The sequence below is a fragment of the Leptonychotes weddellii genome, chromosome 16 (assembly GCF_054177405.1).
Source record: "Leptonychotes weddellii isolate Sample4059 chromosome 16, ASM5417740v2, whole genome shotgun sequence".
Lineage (NCBI taxonomy): Eukaryota > Metazoa > Chordata > Mammalia > Carnivora > Phocidae > Leptonychotes > Leptonychotes weddellii.
Window position 1 is genome coordinate 37,955,012 of NC_138384.1, and position 21,115 is coordinate 37,976,126.

The 21,115-nt window shown below is 57.8% G+C and overlaps 2 protein-coding genes across 6 annotated transcripts; both read left to right on the forward strand.

The window, feature by feature from the left end:
* Positions 1-3,226: 3,226 nt before the first annotated feature.
* Positions 3,227-11,103, forward strand: KIRREL2 (kirre like nephrin family adhesion molecule 2). Of its 2 annotated transcripts, XM_006742865.3 has the most exons (16): positions 3,227-3,481; positions 3,690-3,839; positions 4,404-4,553; positions 4,907-5,067; positions 5,445-5,595; positions 5,852-5,957; positions 6,079-6,227; positions 6,546-6,673; positions 6,765-6,897; positions 7,198-7,298; positions 7,447-7,666; positions 8,152-8,254; positions 8,542-8,650; positions 8,995-9,060; positions 10,180-10,218; positions 10,488-11,103. In XM_006742865.3, the coding sequence occupies exons 1-16, from the start codon at positions 3,430-3,432 to the stop codon at positions 10,575-10,577; spliced, it is 1,908 nt and encodes a 635-aa protein (XP_006742928.1). In that variant the 5' UTR covers positions 3,227-3,429; the 3' UTR covers positions 10,578-11,103. The 2 variants fall into 2 exon arrangements, with proteins under 2 accessions (XP_006742928.1, XP_030894433.1); XM_031038573.2 differs by having other exon boundaries at positions 10,180-11,103.
* Positions 11,104-12,255: 1,152 nt separating this feature from the next.
* APLP1 (amyloid beta precursor like protein 1) lies at positions 12,256-20,707 on the forward strand. 4 transcript variants are annotated; one of them, XM_081806788.1, is made up of 17 exons: positions 12,256-12,417; positions 13,322-13,465; positions 14,223-14,355; positions 14,566-14,678; positions 14,924-15,057; positions 15,168-15,352; positions 15,814-15,944; positions 16,325-16,399; positions 17,216-17,374; positions 17,452-17,580; positions 18,428-18,527; positions 18,932-19,039; positions 19,300-19,326; positions 19,515-19,585; positions 19,798-19,860; positions 19,994-20,137; positions 20,253-20,707. In XM_081806788.1, exons 1-17 carry the CDS (start codon positions 12,271-12,273, stop codon positions 20,349-20,351), a joined length of 1,962 nt encoding a protein of 653 aa, XP_081662914.1. In that variant the 5' UTR covers positions 12,256-12,270; the 3' UTR covers positions 20,352-20,707. The 4 variants fall into 4 exon arrangements, with proteins under 4 accessions (XP_081662914.1, XP_030894437.2, XP_081662915.1 ...); XM_031038577.2 differs by having other exon boundaries at positions 19,303-19,326; XM_081806789.1 differs by having other exon boundaries at positions 14,569-14,678.
* The last annotated feature ends 408 nt before the right edge of the window (positions 20,708-21,115 follow it).

Consider the following 21,115-nt stretch of genomic DNA (forward strand, 5'->3'; position numbering starts at 1 on the left):
AGTCTCTGTTTCTCTCACCTTTCCTCCTCTTCAGTCTCACCCTTCTTCTTTCCTGCCACCCCCAACCCTGCTCTCCTCTCACTATTCACAGCCCCTCAGGGAGGACAGCTGCTCAGAGTCCAGCAGGCTCCAGGAGCCCAGGAGAGCAGTGAGGCTGATGTGGTCAGTGGCAGAGAACCAGTCCGATGCCGTCCTCACATTGCTGCCTCCCCCGGGTGCCCTCCCGAGTCTCCAGCTTCAGGCCTCTGCCCAGCAGGCTCCTCCCGGCCCAGCCAGAGCATGAAATCCCCTGTCAGCACATGCCAGGAACATTCCACGGTGCCTCCCCAGGCCCCATGACCCCAAGGGCCTGGCTTGGGCCAGGGATAAGGGGCAGCCGGTCAGACCCGGTGGAGAGCTGGACCCAGCGTGGGGTTAGGACTCCCCAGCTCTTCCCTGCCGTGGCACGTGACCTTGGCAAGTCTCTGCCTTCCCAGAGTAGACATCTCCTCATTGCCATCAGGGGTCTCTGCTGGAGAGTGTGCAAGAGTGTGTTTGAGAGACTGCAAAAGTGCAGATATCTGTGTGCATATGTGTGTGTGAAGGCATGATCATGCGTGTGAGCATGGGGAAGGTGAGAGTGAAATGTGATCTGTCAAAGTATACGCAAGAGTACGTGTGTGTGAATGTCTAAGGTATGTAAGTGTGCGGGGTTGTCCGAGTGGGTGGAGTGAAAGGCAGGTCCAAGACCACCTGCACTAAATGGCTACAGGAGTGAGCCCAGCTTGGGAACCCTGTGGCCATGTGAGTTCTAGTTCATGAAGCTTCCCTCTCTCTCTCTCTCCCACTCCCTCCCTCCATTAGGTGGTTACATCTCAGGCAACCTTTACCTATGTCACTGTTTATGCCTCTACGTGTCTCTGCTTTTCTGCCTTTCTGTCTTTGTTCTCCTCTCTATCCCTCACTCCCCATGCTCTCTCTCACACACCAGACGACCAATAAGTATTTGTTCTCGGGATGCCTAGGTGGCTCAGTCAGTTAAGCGTCTGCCTTCAGCTCAGGTCATGATCCCAGGGTCCTGGGATCGAGTTCCGCGTCGGGGTCCTTGCTTGGCAGGGAGTCTGCTTCTCCCTCTGCTGCTCCCCCTGCTTGTGTGCTTGCTCTCTCTCTCACTGACAAATAAATAAAAATCTTTTAAAAATATTTGTTCTCGGTCAACATTTGACTACACCTCTTTCTTTTGTTTCTCCATCGCTGAGCCCTCCCGGTTGTCACACCTTTGAATTTTATAACCCTATGCTGCTTGGCCTGCCCTCCCCACCCCAGCGTGCACACATACAAACACATGGTATAAGCTTCTTCTGCCTGCTTATCTCCTGCAGGAATTGGAACTGCCCGTTTCCTCCCCCCGCCCCCACCCCCACTCCCTTCTCTGGTCCTCCTCCAGGAACAAGATGAGGCATCTGGCCTGAACCCCCACAGCTCCATCCTTGATATTCCCTCTAGTCTTTCTTCTTCCCTCCCATTACTGACTCCCCACCCTCCCGCACATTCCCTCTCCCAACTGCCCCCCACACCTCCTGGGGAATGGTCTGGATGCAGAGCTGGAGGTTCTGTCAATAGGGGCTCTCACCAGATGGTGTCCCTCAGGGCCGGGGTGTAGAGCTGTCAGTTGCTGGGACCTTTAATTAGGACAAACCTTCCACCCTCCACCTTGGCTGTTTTCCTTCTCTGGATGCTCCTGGGACCTCCCACTCTCCATTTTTCCATGCCTGCGGCCCAAGAGAGCCAGGAAGGGGAAGCAAAGTCAGGTGTCTGGAAAAACAGCCTTACTAGGTGACTTCCTCCCCAAGACTCAGGAGTCCTGGCTCCAAGCTCATCCTCTGTCAAAATCCAGGCGCTGGATTCCCCAAACAGAAGCCGGCTCAGGCCCCCAGACCTAGAAGTCTGGGTCCCGAGGACCCACCGCTCTCAGACTCAGGAGTCCAGGCCTGCTGCTGCTTCTCCCCAAGGACCCAGGAGTTCAGGCCTCCAACCCTTCCCCCCACCACACACAGGACTTAGGGCAGATGTTCACTGTCTGTGATTTACAAATCCTCCTGGGCCTGTGTGGGGGTGGGAGAGATTGGTGGTTAATCCACTGACTCTTAAGACTTAAAACCAGATTTTCTGACCCCCTTTCACCCTCTCCCAACTGCACCATGCTGCTGGCAGGGGACCTAGTTGAGTCCCCAACTCCCCCAGAAACTCGCAGTTGAGGCCATTAGCTTCTCAGTCAACAGAGGTCTGAATACCCGGTCTCAGAATCCGGAGTCCAAGCCTCTGCCATTTGGAGACGCAAGAATCTGAGCTCAGGAACAACAGAGAACCTGAGTGTGGACCCCCAGTCCCTGCAGGCTCAGGAATGTCAGACCGCGAGTCCCAGGCCCCCAGGCCTCACTCGGTGGGCTCAGGGTCCCGCCCACCTGCCCCGCCAGCTGCGCAGCGCACGGGCCCGCCTGCAGTGTGGGAACGCCCCAGCTGGGCGGCATGCAGCCGTCAGGACAAGCTGCGCGGTTCCCAGCCTCCCGGCCTGGTCCAGCTCGGGCACCGCCGCCGCCCAGCCGTCGCCCGGCAACCACAGTCGCGTGGGATGAGGGGCTGAGCCTGGACTGCGGGGTCTCGGGAAAGGAGGGGCTGGGGCCTGGATTCCTGGATCCTTGGACGTGCTATGGTTTGCAGCGGTCACAAGGCAGGCAGAGGGATATTTTGAGCTGGGGTTTTGAGGCGAGAAGAACTGAATCCCCTCCTCTTCTCAGGGGTCCCAGTTGCCCCCAGGCACCCGGTGTCCTCTTCCTGACCCGCAGGCCCAGGGGAGCCCTGGGCCCCGCCTCTCCAAGCCGCGGAAACTAGCGAAGCCCCAGGGGCTGCCATTTATAGCTCCGTTTCCACTCGGCGAGTTCCCTCCAGGACCCAGGCTGAGCAAGTTTCTTCCACTCTCTCCCCCGCCATGCCCCCAACAAGCCTGGCAGGGTGCAGGTGTCCAACCCAGCCGGTTCGCCCTCCTTCGACCCAGGTGTTCCGGCTCCCAGACCCCAACTTGGCTGGGGCGCCCGCCCGCGGGAAACCCAGCCCTGCGGTGCCCCCATTCATCCACGTCTCGGCCGCGGGAGTTACTCAATGGGAAGGGGCGGGTCTCCCAGGGGGCGGGGCGAGTGGGATCAGGCCCTCCCCGGTCTCTCAGAGACCGAGGGCGCGGAAACCGCTTGTGTTTCTGAGTGTTGGAGCCTGCGGCTGAGCAGACTTGGAGAACTCCAGGCCAGAAACGGGGTGGCTCCTAGCCTGGGGCGAAGACCCGGGCGCGAAAGGAGCCCCGACCAGGGTGGTGAGAGGTGTGCCGTTGAGGACGGGCTTAGCAAGGAAGCCAGTGCAACAGCAAGTCTACGGGATCTTGGGGGACACACATTCAGAATGCTGGTTCCCACCCTCCTCGTCCTCCTCTTCTGCCTCCGAGGGCATGCAGGTACCTCGAGGGGTGGGGAAATTGGGGGGAGGATTGTTTGCCAGCTGCCTCTTTATTGGGGTAGATGGAACGGGGCGGGGGGAGGTGTGTGCTCAGACTCCTAAGTCTGCAGGGGGAGGACTCTGGGAGGCTGGACTCCTGGGTCCTGAATGAAGGAGCTAAGCTCATTGCTAAACTCAACCCTGCTCCCCTCCCCCGATCCTCCTAGGTCTATCGCCCCATTTCCTGCAACAACCAGATGACCTTGTGGCACTGCTGGGGGATGAGGCCCGGCTGCCCTGTGCCCTGGGTGAATACTGGGGGCTGGTTCAGTGGACTAAGGATGGACTGGCTCTAGGGGGTGAAAGGGACCTGCCAGGTGAGACTGTTCTCTCTACTCAGGAGGGGTTGGCTCCAGGTGGGGGTGCTGGGCTTGGTCTGTCATCTGAAGTTTCTATTTTGATGTTTTCAAATTTGGGAAATTGTTGGGCTCAGATGAACATCTGGGAGAACTAAAGTCTTAGCTTCTTCTTTGGGGAGTAGGGGATTTTTATTTGCATTATAAAATATTACATAAATGCAGAAACGCACCTAAAACATAAAGGGAAGATTTGCCAAATAGTTCTAAAGTAGACACTCATGTAATTACTACTCACGTCCATTGTCAGCTCCCCAGAAGCCTTTCCTACTCCATTCTCCTATCATAGCCCTCTGCTCACCCCAGAGGTAGTATCTAATCTGACTTCTATGGCAATTGTTCTCTTGCTTTTTTCTGACTTTTTCACCCACCCCCAGTTTGCCATGACTCTGGATTGGGAGGGGGTTAGAATCTCTCTGGCCCAGCACCCACTTTTGGGTGTCTTTCTGGTGTGGGATGTCTGGGGAGGGAGGCTGGGGCCAGGAACTCAGAACCATGGTGTGACCGCCTCTTCCTTAACTGCAGGGTGGTCCCGGTACTGGATATCAGGGAATGCAGCCAGTGGCCAGCACGATCTTTACATTAGGCCCGTGGAGCTAGAGGATCAAGCTTCATATGAATGTCAGGCTACACAAGCAGGCCTCCGCTCTCGACCAGCCCAACTGCTTGTGTTGGGTGAGGACCCAGCTCACTTGTCCCTGGGAAGCCCAGGGGACAGCCAGTGCTAGCTGAGTATCAGAGTCCAGGGAGCCCAGAGGGGTGGTCAGTTAGGGCTGGGAAGATTGGGGTTTTGAGGGCGCCTGGGTGGCTCAGATGGTTAGCGTCTGCCTTCAGCTCAGGTCATGATCCCAGGGTCCTGGGATCGAGTCCCGCATCGGGCTCCCTGCTAGGCGGGGAGCCTGCTTCTCCCTCTGCCTCTGCCTCTCTGTCTCTCTGACTCTCATGAATAAATAAATAAAACATTTAAAAAAAAAAGATTGGGGTTTTGGGGCCCAGGATCCAGCTCTGACCCCCAATCCACCCCACAGTGCCCCCAGAAGCCCCCCAGGTGCTGGGTGGCCCCTTTGTGTCTCTGGTGGCTGGTGTTCCTGCGAATCTGACCTGTCGGAGCCGTGGGGATGCCCGCCCCACCCCTGAGCTGCTGTGGTTCCGAGATGGGATCCGGCTGGATGGGACCACCTTCCACCAGGTCAGGTCCAAATCCCTCTGCAGCCCTTGCCCATTCAGGGAAATTTGGGGCCCACTCAGATCATAGGCTTATCCAGAGAGAGGGGCATGGGAGGGAAGAGGTTCAAGTATTGGAACCCTTGGTATGTGATTAAGGGTAAGAACTCCAGAGCCAGACTACCTAGGTTCAAATCCTGGCTCAGCCACTTGCTAGTTGATTGGTCTTAAGTTCAAGTAGCTTAACCCCTCTGTCCCTCAGTTTCCTTATCTGTACAATAGGGACAATTATAGTCACTTCATAGGGTAATTGTGAAGATTAAATAAAGCGCTTAGAAGTGACACGTAGTAAACACTATATAAGGGGTAGATGAAATCAGTATTATTATTGATAACCTCCAGACCCTGCTGAAGGAAGGAACCACTGGATCAGTGGAGAGCATCTTATCCTTGACTCCTTCCAGTCATGATGATGGAGCGACCTTGGTCTGTCGGGCCCGGAGCCAGGCCCTGCCGTCGGGGAAGGATACAGCTATCACACTGAGCTTGCAGTGTGAGTGCAGTTAGTGGCCCTTAAGCCAGCTGCCCTGGGGAAAAGAGGGACCTGGGGCTAGACTCCAGGGTATGAAGAAGGAGGAGGTTGTGGACCTGGGGCCCTGGGGGAATTGGGAACTGGAGTCCTGGGCTCCTAGCTCAAAAGGAAGAGGAGCCTGGGGACCCAGCCCGTGAGAGGCTGGGCATTGGACTCAGGTGCTCCGTGGAGGTGTTCCAGGTCCTTGCCCACCGCTGACCATGGCCCACCTCCACAGACCCCCCTGTGGTGACTCTGTCTGCAGAACCACAGACTGTGCTGGAGGGAGAGAAGGTCACTTTTCTGTGCCAGGCCACAGCCCAACCTCCTGTCACTGGCTATAGGTGAGGACGAAGGTCACCTCTCCTCAGCCCAGAGCACGGGTTTGGGGAGGACTGCGATTGGGACATGAGTGGGTGTGCCTGGGGAGCAGGGACAACACGAACAGCCCCACTCCCTCCGCAGGTGGGCAAAGGGAGGCTCCCCGGTGCTCGGGGCCCGCGGGCCAATGTTGGAGGTCGTGGCAGACTCCTCATTCCTGACTGAGCCGGTGTCCTGCGAGGTCAGCAACGCTGTGGGTAGCGCCAACCGCAGCACCGCGCTGGACGTGCAGTGTGAGCCGGGGTGGGGCCAAAGTGGGGCCGACGGTAAAGGGCCAGGGGCTAGAGTGGGGCGTGGCTGCGACGGGCCTCGGGAGGAGGTGGAGCCGGAATAGGAGGTAGGCGGGGATTGGCTGTGCTGCGTCAGTGCCAAGGAGGAGCAGGGGCGGGGCGCGGGCGGGGCCCGGGCGTGTGAGCCGGGAGCGTGAGCCGAGTGGCTGTGGACTGGCCGCCTATACTCGGGCCCTTGGGGCTGTCGTTTCTGAGTGGCTGATCCCGGGTCAGAAGTTGCATCCCTCCCCGGCCATGCGACGCCTCCTCTCTCCCCTCCAGTCGGGCCAATTCTGCAGGCAAGGCCAGAGCCCATGTCAGTAGACGTAGGGGAAGACGCTTCCTTCAGCTGTGCCTGGCGCGGGAACCCTCTCCCACGGGTAACTTGGACCCGCAGCGGGGACGCGCAGGTGAGACACGATCTGGGGCCTGTGGCCGCGGCTGGCGGTGGACGGGGCTTCCCCTCAAGGTCCTGCCCCTGACGCCCCTACCCCATCCCAGGTGCTGAGCTCCGGGCCCACGCTGCGTCTTCCGTCGGTGGGGCCCGAGGATGCAGGCGACTACGTGTGCAGAGCTGAGCCGGGGCTCTCAGGCCTGGGGGGCGGCGCTGCGGAGGCGAGGTTGACTGTGAACGGTGAGAAAGTGGCGCTTCCTAGAAGACCGGGCAGAGCCTGGGACGGGGAGCGGGCAGAGCGGGCGAGCTCTAAACGGGAGTGGGCGTGGCCTTGAAAAGGCGAGCTTGGTAGACCGCGGGGCCTGGGGTGGGAGCCGGACCTAATGAAGGCGAGCCTCTGAGAGGTTCTGAGTTTGTTGAGGGGCGTGGCCTGCTTGACTGGCGTTAGTGGAGAGGGCCAAGACCTGGCCCCGGCTTATTGAGAATTGGAGTTTCCGAGGGCAGGGCCTCTATCTGACTGGTCCACAATCTCCAAACCAGCTCCCCCAATTGTGACCGCCCTGCATTCTGCGCCCGCCTTCTTGAGGGGCCCCGCCCGCCTCCAATGTCTAGTCTTCGCATCCCCAGCCCCAGATGCCGTGGTAAGGAAATGTCCCCGCTGTCATGACCGGCCCAGCCGTGATCCCTGACCTCCCAGCCGGACCTCCAAAACTGCTATGACGGACACCCTGCCCGCCCTTCCCTCCCCTTCCAATGTCCTTAATGACTTCCCTTTTTTTGTGCCCCCAGGTCTGGTCTTGGGATGGGGGCTTTCTCGCAGCGGGGTCTCAGGGTCGGTTCTTGGTGGAGACGTTCCCAGCCCCAGAGGGCCGCCAGGAACAGGGCCCAGCCCTGATCTCTGTGCTACACATCTCGGGGACCCAGGAATCCGACTTTAGCCGGGGTTTCAACTGCAGTGCCAGGAACCGGTTGGGTGAGGGAGGCACCCAGGTCAGCCTGGGCCGTAGAGGTGAGATCCTGGGCCTAAAGACTCCAAATCTGAGGATCCCAAACCCCCAAAACGCCACAATCTCTAAACCAAGGACCTCCAAATGCAGACAGCCTCGAACCTTGAAAGCCTCAAAACTACAAGTCCTTTGAATCCTGACACCCCCAAATTAAATTCCTTTAAATATGGAATTCTAAACTGAGAGACCCCTCACACTTAGATACCTCAAAGAAGGGAAGCTCCAAATATGGGGAATTGCAAAGCTAAAAAATGCTCTAAATCTAGGACTCCCTAAAGCCAGAGAGTTTAAATTTGTGGAACCCCAAATTCAAGAGCCCTTAAACCTGAAGGACCCCGAGCTAGGGACTACAAACTTGGGTATCCCCAAACTTGGTGACCTTTTGAACCCAGAGACTCCACCCCAAGCAAGCCCTGAGTCCCTGTTCCCCAGTTCCTCCTGGGCCTCACACTAAGCCTCCTCAGAACACCCCCTCTCCTCCCCACAGACTTGCTGCCCACTGTGCGGATTGCGGCTGGAGTGGCTGCTGCAGCCATGACTCTTCTTATGGTCATCATTGGGGTGACCCTCTGCTGCTGGCGCCATGGCAAGGGTCAGTGACTGAGCCCCACCTCAGTACCTTCCCCCAACCCTCCCTCCCCACCGGCTGACCTGGCCTTGACCTGGCCCCAGTCCCACCTCTCTGGTCTTGGCTCACCTTCGGGCCCTGATTCCTCCCTCAAGCCCTATGTCCATCCTCTCAGGGTCCCGCTCCTTACCCGCCCAGGTTCTCGTTTCCCAGCCTCCTGACCCAACCCAGTCCTCCTTCTTCCTGCTCGTTGGTCTCCACAAACTGTGACCCTGCCCCATCCTTTATCTCTGCTGCCCCACTGTCCCTGGCCTCAGCCTCTTTCTCCAAGCAAAAGAACCTGGTGCGAATCCCAGGCAGCAGAGATGGCTCCAGTTCTCGGGGCCCCGAGGAGGAGACAGGCAGCGGCGAGGACCGGGTAGGATGCCAGGGTGCCCAGACCCAACTCTACCTCTAGAACAATTAGTAACCCAGTCCCAAATGTTCTCCCAGTCCCAGCTGGGCCCCCCAACTCAAAGAGGGTCTGAGTCCCAACAAATGACCCCAGGCTCAAAGGTCCCCCAAGTCCAAATATACCCCTGACCCAGTTATTCCCTAGACAGATATGTCCCCAGGGCCCTTTGTCTTGAGTCCAGACCCCAGCTCCAGGTGCTCTTGGTCCCTCCTGCCCCACCTCCACTGTCCAACTGAGGGTTGTCAGGGTCTGGCACTGGGCCAGGAGGATCCTCTGAACACTCCCTCTCACTAAGCACCCTACCCCAGGGCCCCATTGTGCACGTGGACCACAGTGACCTCGTTCTGGATGAGGAGGGGGCTCTGGAGACCAAGGTGAATGTTGGGAAGGGAGGGGTTCCCTTCACTGAGTCTCTAGCTCTCTCCCTGCTTGGTCCCCTCCTTTTTCACTCTGTTGACCCCAGACCTGGGACTTGGCCCCCTTCACCCTTTCTTCCTGCCTCCTGGCCACTTCACTCACCGCTGATTATGCCCACAAATCTGTCCAGCCTTGGCTTCCCCCTTGAGCTTTCCCATCACAGTCCCACCTCAGGCCTCCTGGATGCCTCTGCCAGGGCCCTTCTACCTACCAGGTCCCACACTGGCCTCACATTTCCCCAAACCTGCCCCTCCTTTGGAGTCCCCTCTTTTGAGCTCCACTGATCTCAGTCCCCAATCCAGAGCCCTTCTGTGTCTCCTCTGTATGTAGCACATGCCACTCTATTGGCCTAAAACACCGCTTTCCTTCCCATCCCTACCTGATTCTGTCCTTCATTCCTCTGGTGTCGGCTCAAACATTTCTTGTTCTAGAAAGCCCATGCTTCCCTCCTCACAGCCCTGGTCATACTGTGTTCTGCCTGTCACAACTGGGACCACTCTGTCCTGGCTTCCTGTCCCCACCCTGAAACCCTGCTTCTGCTTCCCCATCGAGCCTTATCACTCTGCCTGTCCTTTCCCCATCACTATGCTGACCCCTCTGGACTCTGGGGATTTGCCATGTCCTCTTTGGCCTGGGATCTCCATGAAGGCAGGGGACCCCAGTCTCTCCCCATCATAGTCACCTCCAGCAACAGCATAAAGCATGACACAGAATCAAAGCCTTGGGGCTGGTGGGCAGATGAATGAATGTCTTGGTCTCAATGTCTCTGTTCCCCGCTGCATCTCCTTCCACACGACCAGGCCTTAGCAGGCCTATATCCTTCTGTTGCTGCCTTTCTCTGCCCATCTCCTTCTGTCTCTTTGTCTCTTGTCACTGTTTTTCTGTCCCACTTTGTCTTCCTATCAGTCTATATGTCTATCTCTGTCTCTGGGTCTCAGCTTGCTCCTATTTCTAAGTCTTTTAGTCTCTCTCTAGGTCATGCTTTAAGTGTGTCTCTCCATTAGGGATCCTCACCTCCCCCCCCCCCCCCCGCTTATATCCTCATATAACTTAACAAATCCCATTTGTCCCCTCAGGATCCAACCAATGGTTACTACAAGGTCCGAGGAGTCAGTGTGAGCCTGAGCCTTGGTGAAGGCCCTGGAGGAGGCCTCTTCCTGCCGCCCCCCTCCCCCCTTGGACCTCCAGGGACCCCTACCTTCTATGACTTCAACCCACACCTAGGCATGGTCCCCCCCTGCAGACTGTATAGAGCTCGGGCAGGTTATCTCACCACACCCCACCCTCGAGCTTTTACCAGCTATAGCAAACCTACATCCACTGGACCCCCAGATCTGGCCCCCAGGACTCCACCCTTCCCATATGCTGCCTTCCCCATACCCAGCCACCCGCGTCTCCAGACTCATGTATGACACCTCTCCAAATGAAGAGTCCTGGAATCTTCGATGCCATAATGGATTGTGCTGATTTCTGAGGAATCAGAACAAGTTGGTGACCTTCCTCCTCCAAAACTGAACATTGATGGGAGAGAAAGATCATTACAGTTATCTGGATCACTGGTGTACAGTGAGGTCAGCCAAAGGGGTTGCCCCAAGTGGGAGCAAGATGGCCATTTGACCAATTATTCCCCTGTGTAAAAGGGATTCAAGATGGCAGATGGGCTCTTTGTTGAGGGATGGGGACAGGGGGTGATAGGAGTTAGGGGCAGGGATGGAAGTTATTTCCAGACATTGAAAGAAGAGATTTCAAAATGATCACCTGTACTAAGAAGACAGGCAACATAGGACAGATTTATAGGGAAGCCAGACCAGGTCCTGTCCTGGTTCTCCCTGAGGGGCACTTTTCTTGGCCAATGGAAGTACAGCCATATGGCTGTTCACTCTCTGGGAACCCAAGATGGCCACTATCCTGATTCCTTCCAACTTCCTTCGAGGCCCTGGAAGAATTGAATCCAAGGAGTGAGGATAGGGTGAGAAATGTCATGAGGAGAGGGGAGTAGAGTGGGGAGGGTGGGGGTGGGGATCTGGAGATGAGAATATTTATGTTTAATAATAATAAAAAAAAGTTGAGAAGTGAATGTGTCTTGGGCATTCTCCTAGCATTATCACCCTCCACAAGGAAGGGGTCCATTAAATCTGCCCCAAGTTCCTTCCTCTACCCTAGGCAATGAAGTGGCTCTGGAACAAAACCATGAGCCACCTCCCAGCCCTTTGCTACCCATTTAGCACTCCAGGCTCTTTTGATATACATCTACACAAACATGCATGCACAGATGCACATGCATGACAGGGCTGCTCCAGTTGGCTTGGGGAAGACAGAATTCTGGTTATTTGAGGAGACAAAGCAGTGAGCCCTGAAGAGGAGGGGAGGGAGAAGCTAGAGGGGCTAGAGAGAATAGAAGTGCTGTGGTCCTTAAAGCGAGGATGGGTTGAGTCCTGTGGTGCTGGGCACCTGACTCAGGTCATCCTTAAAGAAAGGGCCTGGAGGCTTTGGTTTATGAATCCTTGAGATAGGAATTAAAGGTCCAGACACCTGGGATCCTTGGAAAGCAGAGCAGAAGGCCAAGACTCCTGAGTCTTAGGGAGAAAGGGCAGGGGCTTGGTCTCTGGTCCTGAAAATGAAGGTGCCTGCAGCCCGGACTCCTGAATCTGAGGGAGAAGGGGACTGGGTCTCAGCAGCTGTGTCCTTGATTAGGGAAATTTCAGGGGCCTGTATTCCTGGGACCTCAAGAGAGGAATTTGCTGAGGGGAGAGGTCTCCAATGCCGGCATGCCTGGAAGAGAAGGCTGATTTGTGAGTGTATGGGTGGGAGGGAAGAGAAAGCTGGGGGTGAGGGTCCTGAGGAAGGGCTCAAAACGGCGGAGCCTATGACCCAGACTCCTGGCTAGGCCCTCGCACGGGGTGGGACTCCCGGAACCTCTAGGAGGCGGGGGCCTGGCGCTGGCTCCCACCCGGGGGTTCCCGAGCTGCTCCAGTCTGCGCAGAGCTGCCACGCTATTGTCCTGGCTAGGAAGGCGGGGCCGGCGTGGGGCGGGGCTGGCGGCGCCGGCGCAGCCCGGGGGCGGCGGGAGGAGGAAGCGGCGGCGGCCTTGGCGCTGGGAGCTCCTGTCACCGCTGGGGCCGGGCCGGGCGGGAGTGCAGGGGACGTGAGGGAGCGAGGGCCGGGACATGGGGCCCACCAGCCCCGCCGCTCGCGGTCCGGGCCGCCACCGGGGCCCGCCGCCGCTGCCGCTGTTGCTGCCGCTGTTGCTGCTCCTTCTGCGCGCGCAGCTCGCCGTCGGGAGCCTGGCCGGTGGGAGCCCCGGCGCGGCCGAGGTGAGGCCCGGCCGGGTCCTGGGGGATGGGGGAAGGGGCGGGACCGGGCCTTGGATCGGGATGCGGACACGTCCAGGGCAGAAAGCGCAGTCTTTCTAGCTAAGTGGCCGGCCCCCATACGCCCCTAACGGCACTAGGCATTCATGAACCCAGGAGTTCTGGTCCCAGCTCCCCCATCTCCTGTCCTCCCAGCCGCCTCCCGCCCCTAGCTTAGGAACTGACTGTTCCAGAGCCCCTGGTCCCAAAAGTCTAGCCCCCTCAGACCCTCTTGACCTAGGTGACTCAGCCCCAACCCCTTCCCACCTGAACATGGGAACCACCAGACAGTAAGACACCTGAATCCAAGAATGTTGGCCCCTTGCATCCTCTGGACCCATTTGAGGGCCCCCGCAGCCTCCCAGAACCCAGGAGTCTAGGTCTACAGTCACCGACCCCCGACCCAGGATGCAGCTCTCCAGCCTTCAAAGGATTGATGTCCAGGCCTGCAGGGCCCTGAAGCCAGGCCTTGTCGTCTTTGCACTGGAGAATGGGACCCTGAGCTAGGGATGAGGGAGGAGGGGCCAGAACGCCTGGGTTCTGGCCTCCTCCCCCGCGATTCAGTTTTAACCCCTTCGGGCTCCAGTGCGGCTGCGCCGGGGTGGGGGCGGAGCCTGTCTCCACGGCAACAAGGCAGCGAGACTCCCGGGGGACCCGGGTCGCCATAGCAACGGGAGAGCTGGGGCGCCCCCGCCCTGTGGGAGCTGTTTCCCGGGGAACAGAACCTCTTACGAGGCGGGTGCGCGATGCTTTGTGGAGGGGGCTGGTGCTGGGGGTCTGAACCTCTGGATCCTAAGGAGCAAAGGTCCGGAGGACCCACGTGCCAGCGTCCCGGGGCCCTCGCTGACCCCTCCGACCCGACCCTCAGGCCCCGGGGTCGGCCCAGGTTGCTGGACTATGCGGGCACCTAACCCTTCACCGGGACCTGCGCACCGGCCGCTGGGAACCAGACCCGCAGCGCTCGCGACGCTGTCTCCGGGACCCGCAACGCGTGCTGGAATACTGCAGACAGGTGGGCGGGACCTACTGGGAGGCGCGTGGTTAGCGCGAAAGTCGTTCCGAGACTGGGCCGCGTCGCCCAAAAGAAGCTGGTGGTACAAAAGGCATGGTCCAGGGAGAATGAGGGATCTAAGTAGGCGGGGGAAGCTAGGGGGCGTGGCCAAGAAAGAGGAGAATTTAGGATAGGGCAGGACCTGTTTTTGAGAAACTAGGTCAAGAAAAGAGAACTGTGCAAAGAGGGCCAGCTAAGGACGGTAGCCAGTGAGGAGACAGAGTTTAGCAATCTGTGGTGGGCTCCTTAAAGAGTAGGGTATCGTGGGCGTGGCCAGGGGAGAGGCGGGGCTAAGAAAAAAGACCTTTTGGACCTGCAAGATAGGAAAAGGGCTGGAGCCCAATGAGAGTAGAAAGCTAGGAGGCATGGCTACGAAAAGGCAGTTCTAATACAAAAAGAAGGGATGCTTCCTGAGAAGCCAAACCGAGGAAGAGGTGAGGCTTAAAGGAGGGCCAGACCTATTGGGGAAGGGGACAGAGGTGACCCGGAGAGAGGCGGGTTTACGGGATTAAGTTTCTGGGTGGTTGGCGGGGCTTCTGAGGGAGAGCTACTGGGGTCGTGGCCAGGGGGCCTGCTGGTTTGGATATGTAAGACCGATTCTACGGAGAAGCAGAGCCCAGGGAGATCATTAGAGCCTTGAAAAGGGACATGGCTGGTGGAGAAGCACGGCTGGCAGGGGCGAGGCTGTGAGTTGATCGCCCCTACCCGGTGCCCCCAGATGTACCCGGAGCTGCAGATTGCGCGTGTGGAACAGGCGACACAGGCCATCCCCATGGAGCGCTGGTGTGGGGGTGCCCGAAGTGGCCGCTGTGCCCACCCCCACCACCAGATTGTGCCTTTCCGCTGCCTGCGTGAGTCACAGGCTGGGGGCGGGGGGAATTAGAAGTGGGGGGTCTCCCAGGGGTGAGATTCTGGGCCCTGGGCTGAGGTTCACATTAGGGATCTGGATGTCTGGTGCCAGAGTGGGGCAAAGAAACCTCTGAGGATAAAATGCCTGGATTCTGAGGAGGGCAGAGCTAGTGTCTGGGGGAAGGTCTCACTCTGGTGCCCCCATTCCTCAGCAGGTGAATTCGTGAGCGAGGCCCTGCTGGTGCCTGAAGGCTGCCGGTTCTTGCATCAGGAGCGCATGGACCAGTGCGAGAGTTCAACCTGGAGGCATCAGGAGGCACAGGAGGTCAGAACCCTGGCCCATCCATCCTCACCCCCCAGAACCCAGGAGTCCAGTCCCCTAACACCCCGTCCCCTCGTTCAGGGCCTGTCTGTCTGGGCCTGAGTCTGGGCCTCAGCCCCCTTTTCCCACTGGGACAGAATCAGGAATCCAGGCTCCAGCCCCATCAACCCCCAAGACCTAGGCATCCAGGCTCCCCTCTACCCTCTCCTAACTCACAATCCTGGCACCTGGGCCTACTCTTTCCACAGGCCTGCAGCTCCCAGGGCCTCATCCTGCATGGCTCGGGCATGCTTTTGCCCTGTGGCACAGATCGGTTCCGAGGTGTGGAGTATGTGTGCTGCCCCCCTCCAGTGACCCCCGATCCATCTGGGACAGCAGTTGGGTGAGTGGGAGGGAACCCTCCATGCCCATCCCAAGTCTCCTGAGGCAGGAAATGGGAAGCCTGGGGGCACGGGTTAGATTCTCATTGCCTTGAGTCTTCTGTTCCCTCAGTGACCCCTCCACCCGGTCCTGGCCCCTAGGGGGCAGAGTAGAGGGGCGTGAGGATGAGGAAGAAGAGGAATCCTTCCTACAGCCAGTAGACGATTACTTCGTGGAGCCCCCACGGGCTGAAGAGGAAGAAGAGGAGGAAAGAATTCTACCATCAAGCTCCCACAGCCCTGCAGGGGTCAGCAAAGGTGAGATGGTCTCTGGACCCTTAGTTCCCTCTACCCTGGAGGGAGGATGATTTGAGGGAGCTTGGTGTAGAGGCATCTTTAGGAGGGATGTGTTGGGGAGAGACCCAGCTGGGGGGAATGGAAGGGATGGGAGTAACTTGGGATAAAGAAGAGATGGAAGGGCTGTCCTGTGAAGAATGCAAAGGGTGAGGGTGTTTTGGGGGTACCTGGAGGTGGAGGAGCCATCTGGTTGTTCCTAATGGTTATTTGGGGAAAGACTGAAGGATGGTGTAATGGATTCCTAAGCTTTGCAAGAACAGGCCCGGCTCAGAGCTAGATCTCTCATGATGCCCCATAGCAGCTATGGTTATGTAGACACATCGTGGCCTCCAGTGTGCTCTAGGAGATGTAGTTCTCCAGGAAGGGAAGGTGACCTGGAGATGGGCTTCACGCTGATTCCCTGATTCCTGGCCTTGTTGCAGTGACCACCACCCCAAGGCCCACAGATGGTGTGGATGTGTACTTCGGCATGCCTGGAGAAATCAGCGAGCATGAGGGGTTCCTGCGGGCCAAGATGGACCTGGAGGAACGTAGGATGCGCCAGATTAATGAGGTGATGATCCTGGGAGCCCCAGGATTTCCCACAACACAGAACTCCCTAAATCAACACAGAATTTCCTCAGGCGCACATTGAAGCTGCCTCCAAAGACTCCCCAAGCCCCCAACAACCCCTAGCCCTCAACACCACTTCTAAGATGATCAGGGATCCTTGACCCACCTAGAATCCCACTGAGATGCCACCAAGATTCTATGGAAACTCTGGTACATTGTATTCTTCTACTTTAAATTCCTTCGGAGGCTTAACCTCTCAGGAACCCAAGAGCCAGTGGGACCTAAGGGATCTGGAGCCTCCAAAGTCTTGAAGAGGGTTTGGGGGACTCACTGGGTAGAGCAGGGTAGATTCCATGATCCTGAAGCTCCCCTTGAACCTAGGTGATGCGTGAATGGGCCATGGCAGACAACCAGTCCAAGAACCTGCCGAAGGCTGACAGACAGGCCCTGAACGAGGTAGGACACCCTCCAGCGGGTCTTACTCATGGAATCCACTACCTGGAACACACCTGGTCTCAGCCTGGTTCAGGCCTCGCTCAGTTCTTCCCCTTCCGAGTTATCTTGGTCTCTCCTGGCCCCACCCCTCCATTTGGCCCCACGTCTCTAGGCCTAGGTCTGACCTGACATTTCTCTCCTCCTCAGACTGGCCATGTTTTGCCTCGTCTTAACCTGATCCTTGCCTCTGAGGGCCGGCTCTGTGGTCCTCTCCCCAGCTGAGCGCCTGCAGGTGCAGCCAGGGCCTCTGAGGCCCTGTCCCCTGAGTCTGGTCCCACCCCTCTAATCTCACTTTTACTCAGTCCCTCCTCAGTAGGGCCAGCCCCGTGACTCACCAGTCACCTCTAGGCCTCACTCAGGTTAGCCCATTCCCTGACCCTCACTCAGCTCCTCTCCGTCCTATTCCAGCACCGACCATCTCCAGTTGGCCCCGCCCAGGCCTAGAGCCTTCCCTGGCCTATAATACTTGGAAAGTTATTTCTCCTGATCGCAAGCCAGCTCAGTTCCTAGATTGGCGCCACCCAGTACAGTTTCCCCCCTCAGATCGGCTCCCAGTTGGCCTGGTCCTGCCTGCACTCTGCCTGGCCCTGTAGCCCAGCTTCCAGTCAAGTGTCCTGTGATCTAGTCCCACCCTAGGGTTGATTCTACCCATGCCTGGACCCATGGCACCACCCCCTCCACCACCTGGCCCTAGAGCCCCGTCTTTCCAGACTGCCTTTGGCCCGGACTCTCACCCATCTTCACCTTTGCGGGCCCTGTGCTCCCCTCCCTCACCAGCACTTCCAGTCCATTCTGCAGACCCTGGAGGAGCAGGTGTCTGGTGAGCGACAGCGCCTGGTGGAGACCCACGCCACCCGAGTCATCGCCCTTATCAATGACCAGCGCCGGGCTGCCCTGGAAGGTTTCCTGGAGGCACTGCAGGGGGACCCGCCTCAGGTGTGGGAGCAGTGGGGGCAGAGGGCAAAGGGTGCAGAGATCTGGGGCAGGCCCGGCAGCCTTCGTCCCTTCCACAGGCCGAGCGCATCCTGCCGGCCCTGCGGCGTTACCTGCGCGCAGAGCAGAAGGAGCAAAGGCATGCGCTGAGGCATTACCAGCATGTGGCCGCTGTGGACCCCGAGAAGGCCCAGCAGATGCGCTTCCAGGTGCTCAGGCCCCGTCCTCCCTCCGACCCCAGTGTCTGGGACCCCATCCCTCAGACACTCTTCCCGTCCCTTGGACCCCCTTCCTGTCCCTGGCAGTCCCCCACCCCTGTGCCTTGGGACCCTTTCCAGCCCCTTGGATCCCCACTCCCTGACCCTGGAACGCTGCCCTCACCCCCACACCCCTCGCCCCCACCCCTGTGCCTCTGACCCCCTTCTTGTCCCTTGGTTTCCTACGTCCTTTCCCAGAATCCCACTCCTGGGCCTTGCACCCTGTTCCTGTCCTTCCACTCTCCTTTCTCCCTCACCCCACTTGTTCACCGTGCAGCCCTTGTTCTGTGCCCTCACATCCCCATTCCTATTTCCTGGGTGTTCTCTTCCTGTCCCAAACTTGCCCTTGAACGACATCATTTCCATAGGACCCTCTAATCCCACTCCCTTCTGTGTAACCCCTGAAACTTCACTTTCTATTCCTCAGACCCTACTTTCTGCTTCTCCTACTCTCTCACATCCACTTCCTGTCTTCTATGCCATATTCCTTGTATCCTGTACTTACATTGTCTCTGGCGCACTTTTCCTAGTGGACTACTCCTTTCCCTTCTGCCTTACTTCCTTTTCCAAGCCCCTCACTTCCTGTCTGCTGTACATCTTTTCCTTTTCTTTTTATTCTGCTTCTCCTCCTCCAGTTTTCTTCCTCCTGTGGCCCAATTCCTGGACTTTGGACCCTACTTCCTGTCCATAGTATATGTTACTTTTCCTTGGACCCTGTTGACCTTCCTGCTTCACCCTGCCTCAGTTTCCCCATCTTTCCCTACTGCCCCTTTCATCCTTCATGCTCACTCCCACACAGGTGCAGACCCACCTTCAAGTCATTGAAGAAAGGATGAATCAGAGCCTGGGGCTGCTTGACCAGAACCCCCGCCTGGCTCAGGAGCTGCGGCCCCAGATCCGTGAGTGCCTGTGACCCCTGGTTCCCATTCTAGGGCTTCTTAAGGCAGGCGCCCACCTTCTATTGGTTGAAGTAAGTGACAAACCCAGTCCAGATTCAAAGGAAGAGCCCCCCCATGAGAGAACGAACACCAGAAAGTGTGACCTACCGCAGCCCCCAGATCTGCTGTGACTTCCTACTGGATATCCCATACCTGACCCTGCTCTTTAACGAAGCCATTCTCTTGAGACTTCAGCCTCCATTCTCCTTGCCAGGGGTGTCTCCATCTAGCTCCCCACGTTCCCAGATCACACCTGTGGCTATGCCCAATCACTCTATTGCTAGGGTGCTGTTTATTCCCCCAGTTTTGTTTTGAGGCATCCCTGTGCTCATGATCTTGACCCCCTTTCTGCATGTTCCCCTCAGAGGAGCTCCTCCACTCTGAGCACCTGGGTCCCAATGAGTTGGAAGCCCCTGCCCCAGGGGGCAGCAGTGAGGACAAGGGTGGGCTGCAGCCTCTGGATTCCAAGGATGGTGAGTTATCCCCAATATAGATAACCCCAGACTTTGGGGGACAGGTACCCAATCTCCACTCTAATCCCCTAAAGTCTGGGGGTATCTGAGCCACCACAGTGAGTGGGAGACGATAGGAACGGATGTCTGAGGTTGTGGAGGCCTCCGTAGGATCCTTGATCCTCCTGCGTTGGCCCCTGGGAGGGTGTGTCTCCACCCTTTCCTCGATGATGCCCTCCTTTCTTCACTGTTCCGCCTGTCTTGCCTCCTCTGGCTGCCAGCAGACACTCCCATGGCCCTTCCCAAAGGTGAGTATCTCCCAGAATAGACCCCGGCCACCAAATCCCGCTAGTCCCTGAGCCCAGAATGGGAAAGGGTCCATACACTGGGAACTCCAGACCTGCTGGGGTAGAGTCTGGTGCGCCTTCTGACCGCCTCCTCAGGCAGGGGTAGCACCATTCTCGACTCTCAGGAATAAGATAGGACTTGGGGTTAGGGTCTGCAGAACAAGATGCTGCATCCTCTGGGAAAGAGAAGATGTCCCCCCTGGAGCAGTATGAGCGAAAGGTAAGTCAGACCTGTGGGTGCCTGAGGGTGGATGGGAGAGGGGTCCTGGACTCCAGGGTCTGAAGGAGGAGGGTGTTAGGGGTTTGGATTCCTTGGCCTGAGGGAAGAAGGGATTGAGGACATGGACTTTGGGGTCCTAGGGAAGAAGAAGGCTGGGGGATGCCCTCTTGGGGCCCAGACTCCTGAGTCCCTTACACCTGCTGCTTCCCCAGGTGAATGTGTCTGTTCCAAGGGGTTTTCCTTTCCACTCTTCGGAGATTCAGAGAGATGAGCTGGTAAGAGGAGGACTGTTCTGGGTACCTAGGGGGAGAGGTCAGAAGTCAGTGGCTAGGCTGTGTGACTCCCAAAGCCACACAGGGCCTTGGTGAGCCTCAAAGATGGCCCCTGCCCCATGTCCTCTCCACGCAGGCACCAGCAGGGACAGGTGTGTCCCGAGAGGCCGTGTCTGGTCTGCTGATCATGGGAGCAGGTGGGGGCTCCCTGATCGTCCTCTCCCTGCTGCTCTTGCGCAGGAAGAAGCCCTATGGGGCTATCAGCCATGGAGTGGTGGAGGTGAGAGACACAGACACATGGGATGGGGGAGGCATTCCAGAGCCTGGACGCAGAGGAACTCTGAGATCTGCGGTCAGGTCCCTACGCCCCTCTGCTCCTCCCGGCCCTCCTGCAGGTGGACCCTATGCTGACCCTGGAGGAGCAACAGCTTCGGGAACTGCAGCGTCATGGCTATGAGAACCCCACCTACCGCTTCCTGGAGGAACGACCCTGAACCAGCCCCCTTCACCTCCTTTGGCTGAGCCCAGACCTTCCCTCTTCCTGGAGCCCCAGAACCCCAACTCCCAGCCCGGGGAAGGGGTCTCAAAAATGTTCATTTCACACTGTTTGTGAGGGGGCTGGAAATTCTTATTTCCCCTTTCGAATTCCAAATTCCATTCCCAAGAAATCCCCAGGTATTCCCAGCTACCTCCCTGCTTGGGACTTCCTCACCTTAATTTATTTTGTTAAGTTAATTTATTGTTCCTTAAGGTGACCACTAGCTTGGTCCCAGTGTCTGTTGTTCCCTAGAAGTCACCCTCCCATGTGCTCTCCACTAACAACCCAATAAAATCCTTTTCCCCACCATGCCATCCTGCGTCTCTGTGGGGGAATCAGGGTGTAATCACAGCTCTGGACGCTGGTGTGGATCCCTGCCCAGGCCTCCTTCACCTCTTCAAACAGTATGATCTGGGGGGAGCCTGTAGGAAGGGCTGGGGTTGGCGTGCAGGGGGCGGGGCCCAAAGGCTGGCTAGGCTCTCCCGCCCACTCAGGAGCTTTCCGTGGTGCTGAACGCTTTGTTACTTCCAGACCTCTATTTGCTGAATCCCAGGACAGACTCTGAGGAAGCTGTGTTCTGGCAGTTTCTCCTGCCTTCTATTCACCCTCACACCCAATCACACACAGCATCCACCCCCAATCTGCGATCCCAAGAAGGGACTGAGAATCTTGAACCCCTCTTCCCATTCACAAGTTTTCATCCCTTCTTTGGGAGGCAAT